The sequence below is a fragment of the Sinocyclocheilus grahami genome, unplaced genomic scaffold, assembly GCF_001515645.1.
Source record: "Sinocyclocheilus grahami isolate Dianchi unplaced genomic scaffold, SAMN03320097.WGS_v1.1 scaffold40.1, whole genome shotgun sequence".
In the NCBI taxonomy this organism is placed as follows: domain Eukaryota; kingdom Metazoa; phylum Chordata; class Actinopteri; order Cypriniformes; family Cyprinidae; genus Sinocyclocheilus; species Sinocyclocheilus grahami.
Window position 1 is genome coordinate 958,871 of NW_015505219.1, and position 20,168 is coordinate 979,038.

Below are 20,168 nucleotides of genomic sequence, written 5' to 3' on the forward strand. Positions count from 1 at the left end.
CAAAGACAATGAAAAGTCCCTGAATCTACGATCAAAAGGAGCAAGAGAAATATGACGAAACAATAAGGAGGGACGTCAGCCTACGATATGAACAGCTCTGGGATCTGCCGGTAAATTAATGACTGACTGTCGGGCAAATTAATTAATTAATTAATTAATTAATTAAAATTCAACAAAATGACGCTCTGAAAGAGTAATTTTAATCTTTAAAAGAAAACGGTAAAATAATACCAAGTTGAAACCCACATTTAAAAAAAAAAAATAATAATAATAGTAAGAAACACCCTGTTGCTTGCTTTTGTTGCGTGATAGAGAAACTGATTTACATTCATTTATGTCCCTTCATCTGGAAATAATAGGGTATGACGCAAGGGCGTGAGGAACCGAAAGAAGTGTGGCACGAGGAACAGAGAGCACTTCAGGACGACTGGGTAATGTCCGTAGTTTCGCAAACAAACACACCTGTCAACACGTAAGAGGGGAAAAAGCACTTCCAATGCCACACCTAGAGAAACATGGCGCTTCTCGAAACCAAACTCATACAAGGGACAAGAAACGAGACGAAAGGTCAAACCGGCAAAGTTATTCTCCCTCACACAATGAAACACTGGGCGAGTTAATCAAATTATTTGAAGATGAATACAGTCGTCATTAATGTAGTCAGATAGCAGCGGGAGAAGCGCGCGCACGATTAAAGATACCCTGAAGGATATTTCTATCACGAGCGCTTTGGTTGAGTCTAACGTACATATTAAAAGTAAAAGAGAACCATGTATTTTACAACCGGAAACAATTTGTGATTCCTTTCACTATTGAAACATCATATGATTTGTCTTACCTTGAATAATTAGGAGAATGAGTGCGTTTAACAGTCCTGACATGTTCATCGGAGGGAAGGGTGGACAGTCCACCTTTAATAATTTGTCGGGTTTCCGCTTGTTGAGCTCAGAGTCGCAAAAAATATATCAAAACAGATAAAAACTGTTGTGTGGTTCCTCAGGTTTTCTTTAAAGGACGAGCACAGAAACTTAATGTTGAAGTGCGTCGCTGTATTCAGCGCGTTCCTTTTCAGTTGGTTTACAATCAGGTGTCAAAACTCCTTTTGAATCGTATTAACAGCTGAGGTGACCCGGTGAAGCACGTCCTACAGGTGAACAAGTGTCCGCTGAGTGCTCGAGGTGAGTCTCACACCGCCAGCGATCGCTCTGCTGAAACTCTCTCAGAAGCGGCGCTCATTGGACACAGTCGTGTGACGTCACGCCGCAGAGACTGTTTTAATGAAGCCACCTAAAATCCAGAGGACGCTTTGGTACTTTCCAACTGGAGATTCTGACCGTTGCACTTTTAAGTTTAGGCGACTAAACGATCATTTAATCCATTCGAACTTTTGTCGTAATTATTTGTAATATTGTAATGTAATGTAACAATGTAATATTTCTAGCCTGTTCAAAAAGGGCTATTATGTTCTCCGTTCTGAAGAAAAAAAATACAGCCAAAGATGTTTTTCGGACTTCCCCGATTCAGTACGTTTAACAATGAAACTAAACTGCTGGATTTGTACTTTTTCCTCTTTTAATTTTTAGTTTCGTTTCCAGCTGAACGTAGATTCATTCAGCATGAGGTTCCTGGAGTTACCGGTAATGCAAAGGAGCAAGTAATGAGAGCCAGAGATATTTTGGGAAAGTCTAGTTTCAAGTTTCAAGTTGTCGAGTTGTGGTGACTGAAGCTCTAGCACTCCCCCTGCTGGTAACATATACAGCCAGCTGGAGATGAGCGCAAATGTTTCCATTGCATTAGAGTTCTACAGATCTACATTTCCGACAGATCTTATGTTCAGAAGTTATGCTGATTTAGCAGGCTATTTTTCCTCAGATAGAAGGCAAAATAGTCAACAAAACTGTTTGAGTGAGTTTATGACTGCTGAAATAGGTCTTGATTATACCTCGGTAGTCACACACATTCAGTAGGCTATCTGTCACTTCCACCACCCCATTAAATGATCCCTCTCTCTTTATTCATTCTCTCTCTCTGATTGTTTGCACGGGGGCAATGACACGTACAGTACTGCGACTCTCATTAGCTGCTTTGCCCTAGTTTGCTCTCTCTGAAGTTTCACTTCCCCTGCTCATTTACCCCCGTCCATCCTTTCTCCATTTCAGTTTTCTTCATTTTTATCTCTTTTCTTTAGACCCTCTCACATTCTTTAGCTTGGGGTGATTAGGAGCTGAGCTGGTAATGGGACTTGGAGGTGCTGATAAGTCTGTTAACTTTAATTAAAGACATTTACGGGGATGTAAAGACATTTAGCTAGAAGCTGAAGACCATTTCTTGTAGCATTATATCACTCGCTCACCAATCCTCTGCAGTGAATGGGTGCCGTCAGAATGAGAGTCCAAACAGCTGATAAAAGCATCACAATAAATCCACAAGTAACCAAGTATATCGACACAACTCCAGTTCATCAATTAATGTCTTGTGAAGTAAAAGGCTGCACGTTTGTAATTAACAAATACATCATTAAGTCTTTTTAACTTTAATCCATCCCATATAGCCAAAATACAATTCCGTAATAATGCTTGTCCAGTGAAAAAGTCCAACCTCTGTTATCCTCTCACATAAAAACCCACTGACATATTCGTTTAGAACAGTTATTGAATTGCAATGGTCTGAAATAAAAAAAGCATGCAGCTTATTATGTTTTTATCAGCTGTTTGGCCTTGCTTTCTGACGGCACCCATTCACTGCACAGGATCTTTTTGTGAGCAAGTGATGTAATTCTAAATTTCTCCAAATCGGTTCCGATAAAAAACAAACTCATCTACATCTTGGATGGTGTGAGAGTGAGTACTTTTCAGCAAATTAAAATTTTTAGGTGATATGATACAGTATGTTTGATTTATCTAAATGTAATGAATTTTCAGTAAAATGAGTAAAAGAGTGTGTGACTTCTTGTACCTAAAGAATCTGGTTTGTATAGGTGATTTGTGGAATGATGTGGTCATGGTACGTGAGGACACGTCTGTCACCCTGTCCTGCTTTGATTCACCACCCACATCTTCTGTACTGGTTACCTGGAAGATGATGTCAACAAGGGAGGATCGCTGGTCATATTTGTTATCAGCCACCTGCATCGATGGACAAACAGATGGACGCAGCAGCAGAGTATTTGGAGGCAGAACTTTTGAGATCTCTGCCGATGCCTCACTGATCTTCAGAGCCGCAGCAGCTGCGCAAGGACGCTACTCCTGTGTAATAGAACAGGATGACAAGAAGCTACAGGAGAGGATTGTTCTTCTCGCCCTGATTAAATGTAGACTACACAACTGCACCACAACACGTTCTTCATGTCTCAATGTGTTTGACATCTCCAGGTATTCTCTCCTTCTCTTTTTTGTAGTAACTGTCACTCCCACGCCCCCTGTCACAGTGGACAGTACTCTGAGACTGGCAGCTCAGGTGTCTCCCTCCTCCGTGGTTGCCAGGGGAACGTGGGTGTCTCCCTCGGGTGAACAGCTACACACTGAAATCTCCTATGGAATGGGCAGTCTGCTCAGCAAGCTGCCTCGCGTCACCAGCAAAGACAACGGAGTCTATACCTGCAGAATCCTTGTCCATGGTAACAGTGGCAATTCTGTCTCGGAGCACCGGGTGAATGTGACAGTGAACGGTGAGATTTTGAGATTTTTTGAAAACACAATAATCAGATAAGTTGCTTAGTCAATGTTATCTAATAAACATGATTTAAAAGGGCATACTGTAACTGTAACTTATAATAAACAGAATGTTCAAATAGTTAACATATAGTTACCATTCTTGGTGTGAATGGGCCTTTCGTCTTGAATTGTGTCAGGTTTTGATTTACTAAAAATGTAATTTAGTTTGTACAACAGTTAGTTCTGTTACTCGATTTAATTTGTTGAGAGGCCTCAATTTTTCCTTTCTCTTTGGATTGTTAAAAGCTCTTGGTGCATAAAGAAGATCTGTAAAGTTGCAAAGACTAAAGTCTCAAATCCAAAGAGATATTTATAAACGTTAAGAGTCAACCACACCTACCTAAAACGGCTCCTTCAAACACGCCCCCGCATGTCTACGTCACTATGTGGGAAGAGTTGCATAAGATTTTGCATAAGCCCAAATGTTCACACAAAGAAAGAATGCGTAACTTTTATTCTCGCTGTAGTATTGTTGTTGCCGCCGCCATGTCGTGAAGACGCTGTGTGTTTTGTTATGAAAGCAAAACTACTTTGTTTGGCCTTCCAAAAGAGGATACAACTAGAAATCAGTGGTTAAGTTGTATTTACAACACTGTTCCAGAACAGTTCAACCCAAATATTCAGATGTGAGCAACGCATTTTACGGAGGACTAGGACTGTTTCCTGGGAGAGTAGCCTACAATGCCGGTGTTCTGACAAATAATGCTGACTCATAGCCTGTAAGTATGCTTTTATATTTAAAGGATTTGCCACTGAGGATTCAAACGCGAGTTTTGAGCAATGTAGAGTAGCGCTTGTTTGTCATTTCTCTGATCACAAATGCAGACATGGTTTTATGTTTACGTTGCGTGATGCAATGCAACGCATAAAAATACAGTATAAGTCATGTAAGAAACTCTTAGTGGTACTGCTTATTCGTAGGGGGAGCATCACAATGGGATGTCAGTTAAAACACCTTGAGGCAATATCCATTTACAAGTTTTATTTCACCAATGCCAGTACATGACTTCATCCACAGGTATCAGACTGGTTTCTGAACTTAAACAAAATAAGTAAATAAACAATCAAGGAATTGCAAATAAATCCAAACCATACAAAACAAACAGTAAACTTACATCTGTACACAGCCAAACACCATATGAAATAATCCAGAGCAGTGAACAAGGAATGAACTGACTACTGCTCGGAAGCAACCCTTCTTAAAGGCCCCTAATTGGAGCCAGAATAGGATGCAGCTGTCAACAGTGGGTGGAGCTACAATCACCATGTCATAGGTTTTCCAACAAGTCATTATAATCCGTAATTATGTCCCCACTGGATGCAACAAATGCCTAGTTTGTAATGGGTTTTATTGGTTTTGTCTCATCGCTCCGGGACACGGCATCAACAGTATGTGAGGGGCGTAACATTTCCGTCACATGCTTGAGGTATTCGGCCAATCACAATGCACTGGATAGCTGGTCAATCAGAGCACACCTCGCTTTTCAGAACGATGAGCTTTGTAAAAATCGACACGTTTCAGAAAGGCGGGGCATAGAGGAGAAACAATAATGTACAGTATGTGGAAAATAATGTGTTTTTTAAACCTTAAACCGCATAAACACATTTCATTACACCAAATACACAAAAATAATGTTCTTTTTTAGCAACGTCATATGACCCCCTTAAGCCAGATTTTGATCACATCTAGTTGACACTTTACTATCCCATAAGGCCTTGGGAGGGGATTTGTTAATAGCAGTGATGCGATGCAACTGACATTGGTAGGTCACATGACAATGATATCATGATAAATGTAGCCCTGTATGACTGGATTACGTTTATACTACACAGATTCATACTATATAGAGCACAAAGTGATGACTTATTTAAAAGAAGTACATACTCAAAGAGTTGTGATTTCACACACAGCCACAGTCTTTATGAGTGAGTCACTGAATCATTCACTTAACCAGTTCATTCGAAAACACTAATTCAAGATTACACCACTACTGGGTGTTGCTCACATAAGCGGTGGTTGATTCTGCTTAACTATTGTTTGGAACTATTTTCACTGATGAAAAACAAAAATAGACATAAACTGTATTATTGTGTATACATTTTTTTATTCATATTTAATTCAAACAATGTTGCAGATCTGAAACTACAGTCATAAAAAGACAGAGAATATCTCAGCCTTATTAAACAACATCTAACTCTCTCTCTGTGTCCCACTCTTTCTTTTTCTCTTTCAGTGAAAGCCGTGTTTTCTTTCACAGACGTGACACATGGTAATATGTTCTTTTGCTACTGGAATACTATTGTGTATAAAATGGGACCTTACTTACATGCCTTTTACCCAGCAGCCTACACTAGTCAATGAATCCTAAACATTCTCCATCAGGCTCTTTTAACTCACTGAATACTGAATTGTTTTTCAGTTAACCTCAACATACTTTTTGAATGCTTGAATGATAACACAACAATAAACTTTTTAAATGTATTTGCCTCAAAACAAACATGGTTTGTTCTTCCCAAATGTTGTGTCAGCACACGGTTAATCAGGGTTATTAAATCTGAGAGGAGAATGTTTCTGAAGAGCTTTCGCTGAGTTTAATAACATAATCCCCATTTTCATGCCTGTCTCGTTTCTGATATCTCCCCATTTGACTTTGCTCTGGGACTTGTAATGTTCTATTCGCTTGACTGTGTGAAGAACAAAGAGGCTAAAATGACTAGCAGCACAGTGGATTACTATGTGGACGGAATCAATCCAAATTGACAATACTGCTCTTGTATCACAGTCCATTTTTCCCTTGATTGGCTTCTTTGGTTTCTTTTAATGGTCTTTTGCCTTGCGCTTTTTGTTTCACACTTTCTCTTGTGTTGAATGAATCTCTCATCTCCCCTGTCACTTTACCTTTCTTTTTAATCGCCACTATTCTGTGTCCTCTACAGGAGACCCAAGGTCTTTGGCAGCCCTCTCTCGTTCACTGGTCACTCTAACATGTCCTTCTGTCCTTGGTGACTATGTGTTGCTCTACTGGGAGTATCCTGATTCAAAAAGAATGGAGCTCATATTCCAGTTTGACCGCTGGAGGCGGAGCTACACCAACCAGACCAAACCCCACCTTCATTTGATAGACCCCGCCTCCCTGGCTGCTGCTGGGAACTTCTCCTTCCTTTTAAGCCCAGCCCTGAAGGATGGAGGACTCTACTTGTGCGAGGTCTTCCTGGATGACAAGGCTTTCAGTCAAGCCAACAGACTCAGTGTTTTACATGGTAATATTATTTTGTATCTACAGTATGTCACAATAAGTTTTTGACATGATATCTATTATGGTCTCTGGAGTGTGAATACCAATTTATCTCAATCTTCTGTCTGATATTTCATGAAATTCAGGAAACTTTATAAAATAATTTCAAAACAGAGACCAGCATAGCACAGAGTGTGAGATTTTCAATGTCATCTACAATATATTCATATTAATATTAAATCTATAATATTATAGTCAGCATGAAACAGAAATTACAATCATCTTTTCTTCCCTATAGTGATGTATATCTAAGTAAAACAGCAAATAATGTAGAGCAGGAAATTGGATAAATTGTTTTATGAGGGCACATGAATTTAAGAAAAGTTATATGCACAAATAAATCATTTATGAAAAAAAAATCACAAAAAATCTATCACAAAAAATGTCGCTCAAGTACAATAAATGGTGATTGGCTTCCAAACAAATGCAAAACCAACATCAAAGTATCATAAAACTGGTCCATATGATTACCTACAGTTTTCTGCAGTCAGTGATTGAACAGTGATGAACAGAACTACATTCAATTAGTTGTTATTTGTTTCATTTTGTTGTTATTTGAGTTAGTTCATTTAGAATCATGCAGATTTGTGACCAAATAATTCGGAACAGTTTTCTTGACTGAATTAATCAATTCACTGAAAATACAGAAAAGCTACATTTTTATTTTTCTGTCAACTTTTTCTTTCAAAACATTACAAATTAGTTTTCACGTTTGGCGACCATGATTAAACAGTCATTATCAGACAATGCACATCAGAACACTCGTTCACTGGTTCTTAATGTTGCATGTTCTTGCATCATTGCTCTTGGATTCATTTTATAATTGCACAGGCTGTTCTATCAATCACAGTAGCTCAGCATGTAAGAGTCAATCAGTCAGTGTCTTTCATCTTTCTCTCCAGTTTTTAATCTGATCTCCCCTGTTCTTACCTTAATCTCTTTTTCCCCTTATGTCCTCCCCGCTCTCCTTTTTCTCGCTCAGTTCTTTTACTTTTGTCTCTTCTTTCTATATATATCACTCTCCCCTCCCTCGCTCTAACGTAATGTTTTTTAGTAGGCCTCATTACAGATCTCATTATGTGTAATTGCACCTGCCCGTTGCCGCTGACAACTCTGTGGGTTGTGGCATTACTGTGGTAACCACTGAGCTCAATTAGCTCAGGATTGATACTGCTTTGAGTTTGAGGAGACACTGTGCATCAGTCACAGTCAAGCACAGCTGACCGACTACACCCGGCTGTTTAATGAATATATATCATTTTAACCCTTCGCATTCATTTCTCCTCTCTCATCATCTGTTTGTGTGTTTCACTCTCAGGATACACCAAGTCATCCCGCACCGCTCTGGATCTGAGTTGTATGTACTCTGAGCGATCTCAAGTCAAAACTGTGAGGTGGTCATATGTTAAGAATCCCACTCGCTCTCTGCAATCAGCTGCGGTTTTGGGCAGGATCACAACACCTGTAGCGCTCCCTGTGACCCCAGAGACGGCAGGACAGTATGCCTGTACTCTGTATCTGAAAAATGGAAACTCAGTGCAATATATGTACACCGTCACAATGGCCAATATAGGTGGGGAAAAGTGTATTCTGTTCTTCTCTCTCTGTCTAGCACTTTTTCTTGCTGCAAATTCTTTAAGTCAAGGTGTCAACACTCACATTTAAAAACCTGAAAATGGCCAGACTGCAGGTGAATATTTATTCCAATGAGTTATTTTTGTTCTGTGTGATAGACCTTCTGTGCTTCATTGAATTTAATGAATCAATGACGAGAATATTAGTTAGTGGAATCATGTAGGTCACCAGGGAGGTCACATAGCATAATGCAGCACAATCATGTGCTAGTCCCTTGACCAATCAATTACATGAAACCCAACTCCATCATAATGGATTGTTTAAAACATGGCTAGTGAGTCTCTGGAGCAGCAGGGTGCAGAAAATAGACCTTGTGCACAGATCTGCTTTTGAAAAAGGATTGTTGCCTCTATGACGTTGATGTAAAGGGATAGTTCACACAAAAATTTAAAATTCTGTCATCAATAACTTATCCTCATAAAATGAGAAATTTTCAAGAATGTACTGGTAGATCAGAACTAAAGGTGCATTTTTTTTTTACACTTGTGTGCTGCATTTTTAGAACTCTGTGTCATGTGCAAGACACTGCAAAATATATGAGACACAAGTGCAACATTCAAAACACATCCATCCAGCGCATGCTTACATAGAAAACAATGGAAAAGCAGCACAGTGTAAATTTAAAAAACATGAAACGCAGGGTACTGGAAAAAAACAATGCAAGAAAACGGCTATGTATGCAGTTTTTAACAGTTGAACTTTTAACTTAAGTGCTGCATTTTTAGAATGCCATGTCATTTGTGAGACGCTTCAAAAGACACAAGACAAAATAGTAATAATCAGACATGTCTAGTGCATGTTTACAGTACACAGAAAAACTTGAAAAGTGGAAAGCCAAAAAAAAGTTTTCTGTTTGAATGACCCCTAAGACTGGTCCATAAAAGTCTTCTCAAGTCATAGCTTTGTCTGAGGAACAGCCACTTTAACATTTGCCATGCATGTTTACAGTACACAGAAAAACTTGAAAAGTGGAAAGCCAAAAAAAAAAAGTTTTCTGTTTGAATGACCCCTAAGACTGGTCCATAAAAGTCTTCTCAAGTCATAGCTTTGTCTGAGGAACAGCCACTTTAACATTTGCCCTAGCTCTCCTTAGTGAATTAGCTATGTCAGACTTGTGAATGAATCATTCTTTTGTGTCAGACCTTTAAAATCAATCAACTAAACTTCACAAAACCACTTCAAATTATTTATTCCCAAATCTGACATCCATGCTTTTGTCATTTATCAAAGAGAGAAAGAGCAGATGCCAATATTTTCAGTAAATTACTTAAATCGTGAATCCTGACAAAAATTCAATTTCTAGGTTCAGACGCAAAAAAAATAAAAAATCACAAATATTTCAAACATTTTTATAATTTTTTACACAGTTATGAATTTTTTTCCTGGAGTTTAAATCACGATTAGCGGGTATTTCAAAGACAGCAGTGTCATCAAATATATAACATGCAGATAACAATGAGACTGAGACTAGATAAGAACGGCACCATTCAATGTTTGCATGAATGATGTCACCTCACCATATGCAAAACATTCAGTCAAAAACATATTTTGTTTATTTCTCTTCTGCATCCTCCATATATCTTCATATTTTCAATTCACACATTCAGGGATATTTAAATACTCATTACTTCATGTCTACTGCTGGTATCCTTTGTTTCTTCCGTCTTCCACTCTGTGTTTGCATCTAAAGTTACATACACTGTCCCACTATTTATTTATTTAGTTAGTTACTTAAGTATATATTTAATTTTTCCTGGAATTAATGAATCAATTTCTAACCATTCCTGTCTACTCTTTCATTGCAGATTCAACCATTTCTCCAGGCCCTGCACTGCCACCTGCAGGTGAGTATCTCTGTACACACACACACACACACACACACACACACACTTCTGCACACTCACTGATGGGTAACCTAACTTAGAGTTTCTTTTTCTGTCTTTCTCACACTCCCCCCAGCAGATGTTTCAGCATCCTCTTATGTTTCCACCTTCTCATTCCTCCTATTTCTGATCCCCCTGATTGCAGTAGCTGTTGGGGTGTTGCTATGGAGACAGGGCTATTGCGTCACCCGTCGAAGTAAGGCCCCGCATTTGTCTTTTCCCCCCTGAGTCTGTCCATCAGAGATCTGAAGGCTGTCAGTTCACCCTGGCAGATGTTGATGGACAGAACAAACCACATTGGATTTGGTGTGATGTGATGTGAAACCCTCATGTGTCTGTGTTCATGTAGGTGTCGAGCAATCGCTGTCTCACCACTCCGGAGAGGTGGAGAACATCTATGAAAATCCTGATGATCTAAGACAGGTGAATTGTAATGCACAGCATCTATTTTCTCCCTCTACTTTGCTGTCTCTCCTTCTCCCCCCTGCTGTATTATTAAATCTATTTTTACTACCCCTTCTTTCTTTCTTTCATTCTCTCTCTCTCTCTCCTTGTCTTTCTTTCTCAATGTATATCTATCTCTGCTCTATTATTAAATCTATTTCTTCCTTCCCCTTTCTCTCCCTCTCTTCTCCCAGCAGACATCTCCCCAAGGCGCAGTCTACATGGTGAGTTATTATAGTCCTTCACAGGCAGAGCAATGAGTAATTTTGTGTGTGTGTGTGTGTGTGTGTCTTCCAAAAACCAGGTCTCAACATTTTACAGTCTGTTTGACTGTGTGTGTGTGTGTGTGTGTGTGTTTCCTCCCAGTTCTGTCACGCCTGCATTAGTGATATTACCAGATGAACTGAATCAAACTTCTGCCAAACTATAAATCTGAGACGTCTCTGCCCTTCTCATCCTTGTCTCTGTTTGTCTCTCTCTCTAGGATCTCAAGCCAACTGGTGAAACGGATGTATATAAAGAATTAGATAGGTGAGACATGATTGGCTGTGGGTCAGTGCAGGCGCGTAATTGTTCATATACTCTTTGTGCATTAATCATCCTGCAAATGTTTTCCTTCTGTGTGTGTGTGTGTGTGTGTGTTTTCATTTCAGATACAACCAGTGCTGTGGTTGAGTTTATTAAACATATATAACGTATGTCGAGATAAAATAACTGTATTTGAAATAAAACTTAATGTAATATGTGACTTGTGTCTTAACTTATGAGAGTTAACTGTTCTTGTTACTAGTATGACACTCCTTCAAAAATTGTCATACGTTTTCAGAGACTTGTGTGAAAAACACAACACAATACAATGCAATTCAAAATATGTGGAAAACACCTTTGAAAATGTCTGTAAATGTAAAACTATGGTAACGATTTGAAGCATAATAAACATAGGTGCTTTGTGTCTTGTAAAGTTACATTAAACTCATATAACAATTGATAATTGGCCCTGACTCAATAATGAAATATTTATCCACAACACAATTATGAAAATGGAATATAAAATATTTATGTAAAAAATATATAATTATTATTTGTTAAATGTAATTATTATTTGTTATAAAATACTGTTTGTTTATAATAAAAAAAATATTCAGTGTCAAAAATAAGTAGCCTACATCATACGTATATCAAGAAATAAAAATATCAAGACATGTTTCAGCAAAAATAATTAAACAATTGATTAATCGATCGATCAACTGATTGATAATTAAACATAAAAAATATGATGTGAGCAAATAAATAAAACTTAACGTTCATGTATTGATTGCAACGTTTTATATAGCCTACATTTTATACATTTATTTATTATAAAATATTTGTTTATAATGCAACTATTTATTCAATGTCAAAATTAAGTAAATTAACAGATCATAAAATAAACATATAAAGACATGTTTCAGCAAATAAAAATGCAATGAGAATAATAAATACAATAAATACAATTTTGAGCCTTATTTTCGATCGCATTTTATTTATGGATTGCAACATTTTATGATATATTTATTTTCTTATGGTGCGTGCATTTATGTATTATTATTTGATTAATGTACGTATTATTTGATTAATTTTGTCTGTTATATTCCCTCATAAAACACATCTCTTTTTTCATTGAACACCCGAAGCCGCGGCTGTTTAGTGGTTTTCTTTTTCGCATTCGCTGCTGCAGTACCTGTGTGATCATCACAGGCCACCGTAGTTCCTGACCGAGGTGAGAATGGCCGGCTGGATGTTGCTCCGGTGCCTTTTCGGGCCCAATCTACATCGGATCCACCGCTCACCGGACCAGACACGTACCGACGGCAGAACGCCCCGCAGGGTACGACTCTTCCATCCCCTTTAGACTGAGCCATAGCATTAAAACACTGCCGAGTTCAGTCTCGCAAGAGTGTGCGGAAGTGCATTATTGTGATATTGGCGGAGTCTCAAATCCAAGTGAGCTGCCTATCTAGACAGCATTTGACCAACAAATGCGATTTGATTTAATCGGAACGTTCGAAATGAGCTCAAATGGTGTCTTAAAACAGTGTCTAGATAGGCAGCTCTCTCTGTTGTGAGACAGCCATTGACAGAGAGCTGTTTGCTAACTGAAGTGAGCTTATCTCTCGTGGTCGAGTGACAGGGCAGGCTACCATCTGTTATGAGGAGCACAACCATAACTACACTATTAGCGCACTCGTGCATTTTTATTGTTTCTATTTGGGTTAGACATCAGACATTTGTCATTGTTATGAATCATAGGCTGTTGCAATAATAACTGAATGAGTAACGTTAATCTTTCTCTTACCCCCTTCACAGAGAAACAGCTCAGTAGTCTCACACATGAATCTACCATAGAAGGCTTTTTTTGTTTTTACTACTGTAAAATCATTAATGTACTGTATGTAACTATAGGTTCTTTTATAAAAACTTGTAGTGGCTAAAAGTAAATAGAGATTGACAGATATGTTTTGTAACCAATATTTATCGGAATGTTTTTACATTACTTGTAATTACTTTTAGTTCTAATTAACTGATATTTCACTGTTGCAAATTTGTGGCATAATTATTAGACTACAACAGTCAAAACACAACATGGATTTTGAATATTTTGTAGAATAAGAAGAATAACACCATCAATAATGATACTATTGCTTTGGGATATAAATGAAACTAAACTAAATGGATATAATTTATTTTCATGTTTGTGATTCTTAAAATGCTTTCTTGCAGAATGAATGGCTTTTATGTGGAAAAAAAATATTTATACGAACCAACAAATTATTACAGTGAACTGAGGAAGAGTAGATATGTGAGAATATTGGTACATTGTATCTATCAAAACTATTTTTTGGTCTGTATCTAATGCCAAGTGACCACAGATTTATTGTAACAATATCTGTGGTATTATTAAGTGTAGAAACTATGGTGGTCGCTATAGCAAACTTTAGTGACGATACATCAAACTCATAATTGCCATGTCTTTATCTTATGTAGGGCTGGAATTATCAGCCCAGAGGTTTGGAGAGGCCCACAGATAGCATCCTCGGATGGGTATGTGATCACAGTCATGTTTCATTGCACCCTGCAGTTGGTGTAGTTACCAAATCAATCCTGTTAAAAAAAACAAAAACAAAGGTTTTGTAATGCGAAGTTTAATTACTGTCATGTGTTGTCCTTCAGGCCTCAGTGCTGTGGTCTCTGTCCTACTACAGTTCTCCATTGCTCCTCTGTTATCTCTACAGGAAAGGTAAAACACAAACACAGCATTATATAACCGCCAAACTATTTTTTTTGTGCTAAAATTATAATTCTATTATACAATACACCTAGTAATAAAAAGCGTTTTATTGAAACGCAAAGATTTTGAAGATAGATTTGCAATCTTACATTTTCGTCTCTTTTACCTGTACAAAGAATACAATCAAAATGAGAAAAAAGAGAGAGAAAGAAAGAAGAAAGAAAAACATCACAAACCATCCCTTACCAGACCTGTTTACATTAAATTATAAAGTATGATGAAGAAATATTAAAACATTACATTAACAAATGATGCATTAGTCCTATAGGGTTTCCATCAAGATAACGGAGAAAAGGGTGCCAGATTTTGTCAAACTGTTCAAATCTACCCTTCGAACAGTATCTAATTAGTTCCAAATGTAAAATAGAAATCATCTCTCCAATTTGACAGTAGGAGCCTCCTTTTTCTTCCAGAACAACAGTACTGTTTGTTTATAATAAAAAAAATTATTCAGTTTTAACTTCTTGGCTGTAATTAAACTGTATGCAAGCAGTTTGTGTTGTACTCTTGATAATGGATGCATATGTTCACAAAGTCCCAGAATGAAAAGTGCCCGATCCAGCTGCATTTGCACCCTAAAAATCTCTGAAAGCATATCAAAAATTCCATTCCAGTAACTCTGTATCTTAGAGCAAAAAATAAAACTATGGGACAGATTGACATCTACATGAATTACATTTGTCACAAAGAGGTGAGACATTTTGGTAAATGCTATGTAGTTTCTTTTTTGAATAATGTAGTCTGTGAATGACCTTAAACTGAATAAGACAGTGTCTAGAATTAATAGAATGTTCGATAAGATCCTTTAAACTCGTCTGCCACGTTTCCTCAGAAATTCCCACTCCTAGTTCCTTCTCCCATTCTTCCTTAAGAAAACTTGTAGAGGGAGAAATAAAGGATTGTAGCAGATCATAAATTATCGATAATGCCTATTTACTTCCTTTACACTGATCAAGACACTTGTCAATAATTGAGGGTGATGTATTATCCAATGAAGGTGTATGAGCACGTATATAATTCCTAATCTGTAGAAATCTAAAAAAAAAAATGACTCGAAAAATGAAATGAATGGATGCCAGAGCCCCATCAATGAAAAGGTCCCCATTTCTTCCCATTGCACAAAGGTCCCAGCCTTGACAGGGTAAATGATGGATTCTTAGCAATAGGAGTTAGAAATGAAAGGGACTTTATCTTGAAGTGTTCTTTAATCTGTTTCCAGTTACGAAGTATATTTCGAATTATGATATTACTGTTGAAGGTAGAATGATCCAGAGTTACAGGGGAGAGAATCACTGCTCCTGGATTGTAGGGATAACACTGATCACACTGATTTGTAGCCATGATCATCCAACCACACTGAAATTAGTCTTATGTAAGAAGCCCAGTAATAAAGACGGAAGTCCGGAAGTACCAGACCTCCCTCCTGTTTAGGTTTACAGAGATGTGCCTTCTTAACTCTGTGATTTATAAAAAGCGTTTTATACATGCACCAATACACTTTTATTTTCGTTCATCTTTCCATTTTGTGGCTATGTAAATAATATACAAAATATTGTGCATTTCAACATGCAGATCTTGTTATTACGTGAGCAGGTGTTGATTGGTTCAGTCTGAATGTTAAGTTAAGCAGGTGTAATCATATCATGTGAGTCACAGGCTAATGCTCTCACAGCAGTGCTGTATGTATTTTTAGTCTGGTTCATATAAGAGGTTTCAAACCTGAGGAGCACTGATGTTCAGGTTGTGAATAAGCTGTGCTGTAGTTTAAACTGTAGTTTTAACTGAATGAGCTCTTTTACATCATGACCAAGGTATGATCTTGTTTAGTTTGAGCATTTGAATAGCTGAATCAAAGATGTTGGACTATTGTAATATTAAGTACTGAATGAGGCACATACAATGCAGTTCAAATACTGTATTTTAATGTTGAATTCATTATGTGTTTGTGGTTGTACTGTAGTTCTTGATCTTATTGATGTTCTGGCATTAATGGAGTATATTGTGGTTAGAGAGCATGTTGTTTTCTTACTGTCTTTGACGTTCTCTTGCACAAAAGAGTCTGTGCCTTACAAAGATGTGGTTAATGCCATTCTGCAATAATTGTGTAATTAAGTGACAATCAGGCACTGCTAACTGTATTTGATATCATTAGGTTATGTTAATAATAAATAAATTACATAACAGATTATATCTGCAGATAAGATTAATTATTGACCACTGATAACAAGATAAAGGGTTTTTTTCTGCACCACAAAAACTGATCAATGTATTATTTTAAATCAAAATCATATTAATCGATGACATTATTGAGAACAATAAAAAAAGTTTGACCCCTAATGCCCAATGTTGTATTTTTGCAAAACATAAAAATGTTGTCATTTATGTCTGTTCAAAATTTCATTAAATGTGCCTTTTAGCATTACTAGTCATATATTAATAAAATAGAAAATAAAATAAAATATACAAATAACATTAGCAAGCGTTATGTGAAGTTTTTACACACACATAGTGAAAATGAGATATTATGTAAAAAAATTTTTTTTTATTATTTAGGTATTATAACGTCTGGCCATTCTTGTTGAGCCCTGAATAGTATTTATTAATTAATAATGTGAATAAACAAATTTCAGAAACAATTTGGCAGAAAATTATTAAACAGATCTATTCATCATCTGTATGTCAACGACATATGGTTGTGCAATTCAAGGTAGTACACCGGCTCCATTGGTCGAAGGTTAGGTTATCTAAATTCAAATCAGAGCTAGACCCTATTTGTGACAGATGTAGGCAGGCTCCTGCAAGACTTTTACATATGTTCTGGACATGCCCAAGTTTGTATAACTTCTGGAAATTGATTTTTTTAATGCATTTTCAGAAATAATCTGAAAATCTCCCTTTATTGCTATATTTGGTGTTACAGCACAAAACATGCGCATAAGATTAATTTAATTAACTTTTGCACACTACTTTCTGTTTAAATTGAAAGACCCCCTTCCCCCTACTTTCCTTCATTAGATTAAATAGATCATGCAATATCTTAAACTGGAAAAAAATTAAATACTCTCTTTGAGGATCTACCCAGAAATTCTATGCAATCTGGCAACCGTTCTTGTCATTTGTGGAAAAATACAAGTAGGGGATACAATCCCAAAATTTTATTTTTTGTGTGTTTTTTGTACAATGTAATTGATACTTTATGTCTGATGGGTAAAGGGTTGGGTTGGGGTATGTTGATGTTCTTTTTTGTTTTTTTCTTGCACATTATAAAATCTTAAAGGGGTCATGATGTTGCTAAAAAGAACATCTTTTATAAAGAATATCTCTTTGGATTTAAGACTTTAGTCTTTGTAACTTTACAGATCTTCTTTATGCACGAAGAGCTTGTAACACTCCAAAGAGAAAGGAAAAATTTAAATCGCATCATATGACCCCTTTAAATAAGCAGACATTGTTAAAAAAAAAATGTTGTAAGGTACTGTTGGCTATCGATCTGAGATGATTAATACTGACGTATGTTGTAGGGTACATATGCAGCAGTAAGCTGGCTCCTCTCAGTCAGTATGTTGGCACAGCGCTGGTCTGTCTGCTAGGAGTGGCCTATCTGAGAGGTGACACGATATTTTACTTTTGGTGTATATTTATTAGTAATGTTTGTCTGAGTAATTACCACACTTTTGTAGTTATTATTCATACTTTAAGTACATTCACTATGTTCTAAATTAACACTTAAAACATGATTTGTGTTTGATTGTGTTTTTACTGCTGGACTGTTGTTAGGTTGGGGACGCTGGAGAAACCCAGAGTACCTTCAGTTCATCACCATACTGGAGGAAACCAGGAGGAACAACACGCCTAGCAACAAGGTGAGACCGTAGCAGTCCCATAGGAACATTCCCATGGAGCTTTGCTTTGATGAGTCCATTAAAAGGATGTTGATTCTGTCCCATTCAGAAAAAACTTGCATGCTTTGATTTCGACTTCAAACACTGGCCTGTAGATTTCAGCTGGAAAGAAGTTAGTAGTCTGTGAGTATAGCTTGTTTCTCTCTTTCACTCTGTCTTTCAGTTTTAGAGGAGTTTGCTTTAATTAGGAGTCAACTCTGAGATCTGTATATGTTTGTGATGTTTTTGCACTTCCTCCGACTGCAGGAAGCTGTCTAAAGGTGGCGTGTCCCTGCTGAGGCCAGAGCCGAAACACAGAGGAGCAGCAGACAGTGTGCTAAATTCAGTTCGCACACTACCATGCCACATCTTAAGGTAATAAGTGTGTGATAATAGATTGACGTATTTGCAGTGATTTACCTTATTGTTAGGTTTGTACAAAATACATAGGTTTGGATTAGAGATCACCAATTAGCTCTCTTACATATATATGAGCAGTCATGCAACACCATAGGTTCTCATATATGTGTGTGTTTTGTGTAGTTATCTGATAGTGCACTCATTCGGCCGGAGGATGCTGTATCCGGGCTCAGTGGGTCTGTTGCAGAAGGCCATGAGACCCATGTTACAGCAGGGCCAGGCCAGACTTGTAGAAGAGGTAACACACACACAACTACAAACCCATACTATAACACATTCAAAACACTTCTCGGGATAACGTATGTAGCTTCTCCCATTTTAAATTTTGGAACTCCCACGGTCAAGAAAAAACTAGAAATATCAGGGAATACAAAAATGATAAATTAGCAATTAAAAAATAATTAAAACCTAAAATTGAACAAAAAAATTGCTTAAATTGGGTTTTTATGAGTGCAATCTTTGTTAAAGGATTTTTCCTTATTCAGTATTTGTTTTTTTTTGCAGAAAATGCCATAAACTGGCATTTCATATACTGTATAGGCTACAGATGTGCTTGTATTGTCCAAATAATCAATTTGAGAGTTATTTCATTTTGCCTTAATTATAATCAGTCATCATTACACTTGGAAAAATATTTTAAAAATTAGTTGAATCCCTGTTTGATATATATATATATATATATATATATATATATAGCAGGGATTCAACAATTTTTTATATATATATATATCAGCAAGCAAGTTTGAGTAAGAGTGAGTCTCTTATGCTCACCAAGGCTGCATTTATTTAATCAAAAATACACACACACACAAAAATAATAATACAAAAAGTATTACAATTTAAAATAACTACTTTTAATTAATTTTAATAATAACTAATTTACATTAAAACAGCTTTTATTTTAGATATTATAAATATATTATAAAAGACTTTACTGTCAATGTTGATCAGTTTAAAGGTCCCATATTGTCAAAACTGAAATTTCCTGGGTTTTTTCAAGATAACTGAGGTCTAGGTGCTATGTAACTACCATATAAGTTTCAAAGCAGTCAGTCCACAGTAAAATTCACACAGCCTGCATAAGGTATCTACGGTGGCCGAGAGGTGCAGAACAAATCACAATTCTGAAAACAAAATAAGAAATAACAAACGCAAATGCAAGTCTACAAAACAAAATAACAATTCAGAAAGCACAACAACAATTCAGAAAACATTATAACAAGTCAGAAAACACAATGACAAATCAGACAAACCGGAAAAGGTAGGTATAGTTTGAGACAGCGCCATTGGTTTGGGATTACTCACCGGTGACTGGATGAGACATCTGTCAATCAAAAAATACGGAGTGTATATTTAGATTTAGTTAAAAGTGGCTGTAAAACATCAGGTCTGGTGGCGCAGATGGATAAGCGCTAGTCGTTGAGATTTGAAAAGGGAGGAAAAAAAAGTTCGGCAAAAGGCAGGATCGAACCCGGGTCGATCACGTCAAAAAGCCAAGGGCTAACACTTATCCATCTGCAACACTGGAGCTGCTTTTTAATAGGCCACTTTTAACTAAATATAAAAAG

General features: G+C 36.9%; 3 protein-coding genes across 3 annotated transcripts in view; 2 read left to right on the top strand and 1 right to left on the bottom strand.

The window, feature by feature from the left end:
* Window positions 1-1,198, bottom strand: part of LOC107582119 (nectin-2-like) — a 45,374-nt gene extending 44,176 nt beyond the window's left edge. The window contains exon 1 of the mRNA XM_016267856.1: window positions 839-1,198. Within this exon, the coding sequence (XP_016123342.1) occupies window positions 839-887 (49 nt within the window). The 5' untranslated portion in view covers window positions 888-1,198. The remainder of the gene's footprint in view (window positions 1-838) is intronic.
* Window positions 45-11,675, top strand: LOC107582041 (uncharacterized). The gene is made up of 13 exons (XM_016267743.1): window positions 45-110; window positions 360-431; window positions 2,978-3,310; window positions 3,398-3,667; window positions 5,948-5,983; window positions 6,651-6,974; window positions 8,328-8,582; window positions 10,450-10,488; window positions 10,604-10,723; window positions 10,877-10,950; window positions 11,166-11,195; window positions 11,456-11,502; window positions 11,625-11,675. Exons 3-13 carry the CDS (start codon window positions 3,001-3,003, stop codon window positions 11,644-11,646), a joined length of 1,527 nt encoding a protein of 508 aa, XP_016123229.1. The 5' UTR covers window positions 45-110; window positions 360-431; window positions 2,978-3,000; the 3' UTR covers window positions 11,647-11,675.
* Window positions 11,676-12,664: 989 nt separating this feature from the next.
* abhd16a (abhydrolase domain containing 16A, phospholipase) overlaps window positions 12,665-20,168 on the top strand; it is an 18,471-nt gene continuing 10,967 nt past the window's right edge. Inside the window, exons 1-8 of the mRNA XM_016267744.1 lie at window positions 12,665-12,838; window positions 13,996-14,052; window positions 14,182-14,248; window positions 17,821-17,907; window positions 18,077-18,162; window positions 18,251-18,324; window positions 18,448-18,555; window positions 18,724-18,838. Coding sequence (XP_016123230.1) covers window positions 12,737-12,838; window positions 13,996-14,052; window positions 14,182-14,248; window positions 17,821-17,907; window positions 18,077-18,162; window positions 18,251-18,324; window positions 18,448-18,555; window positions 18,724-18,838 — 696 coding nt within the window. The 5' untranslated portion in view covers window positions 12,665-12,736. The remainder of the gene's footprint in view (window positions 12,839-13,995; window positions 14,053-14,181; window positions 14,249-17,820; window positions 17,908-18,076; window positions 18,163-18,250; window positions 18,325-18,447; window positions 18,556-18,723; window positions 18,839-20,168) is intronic.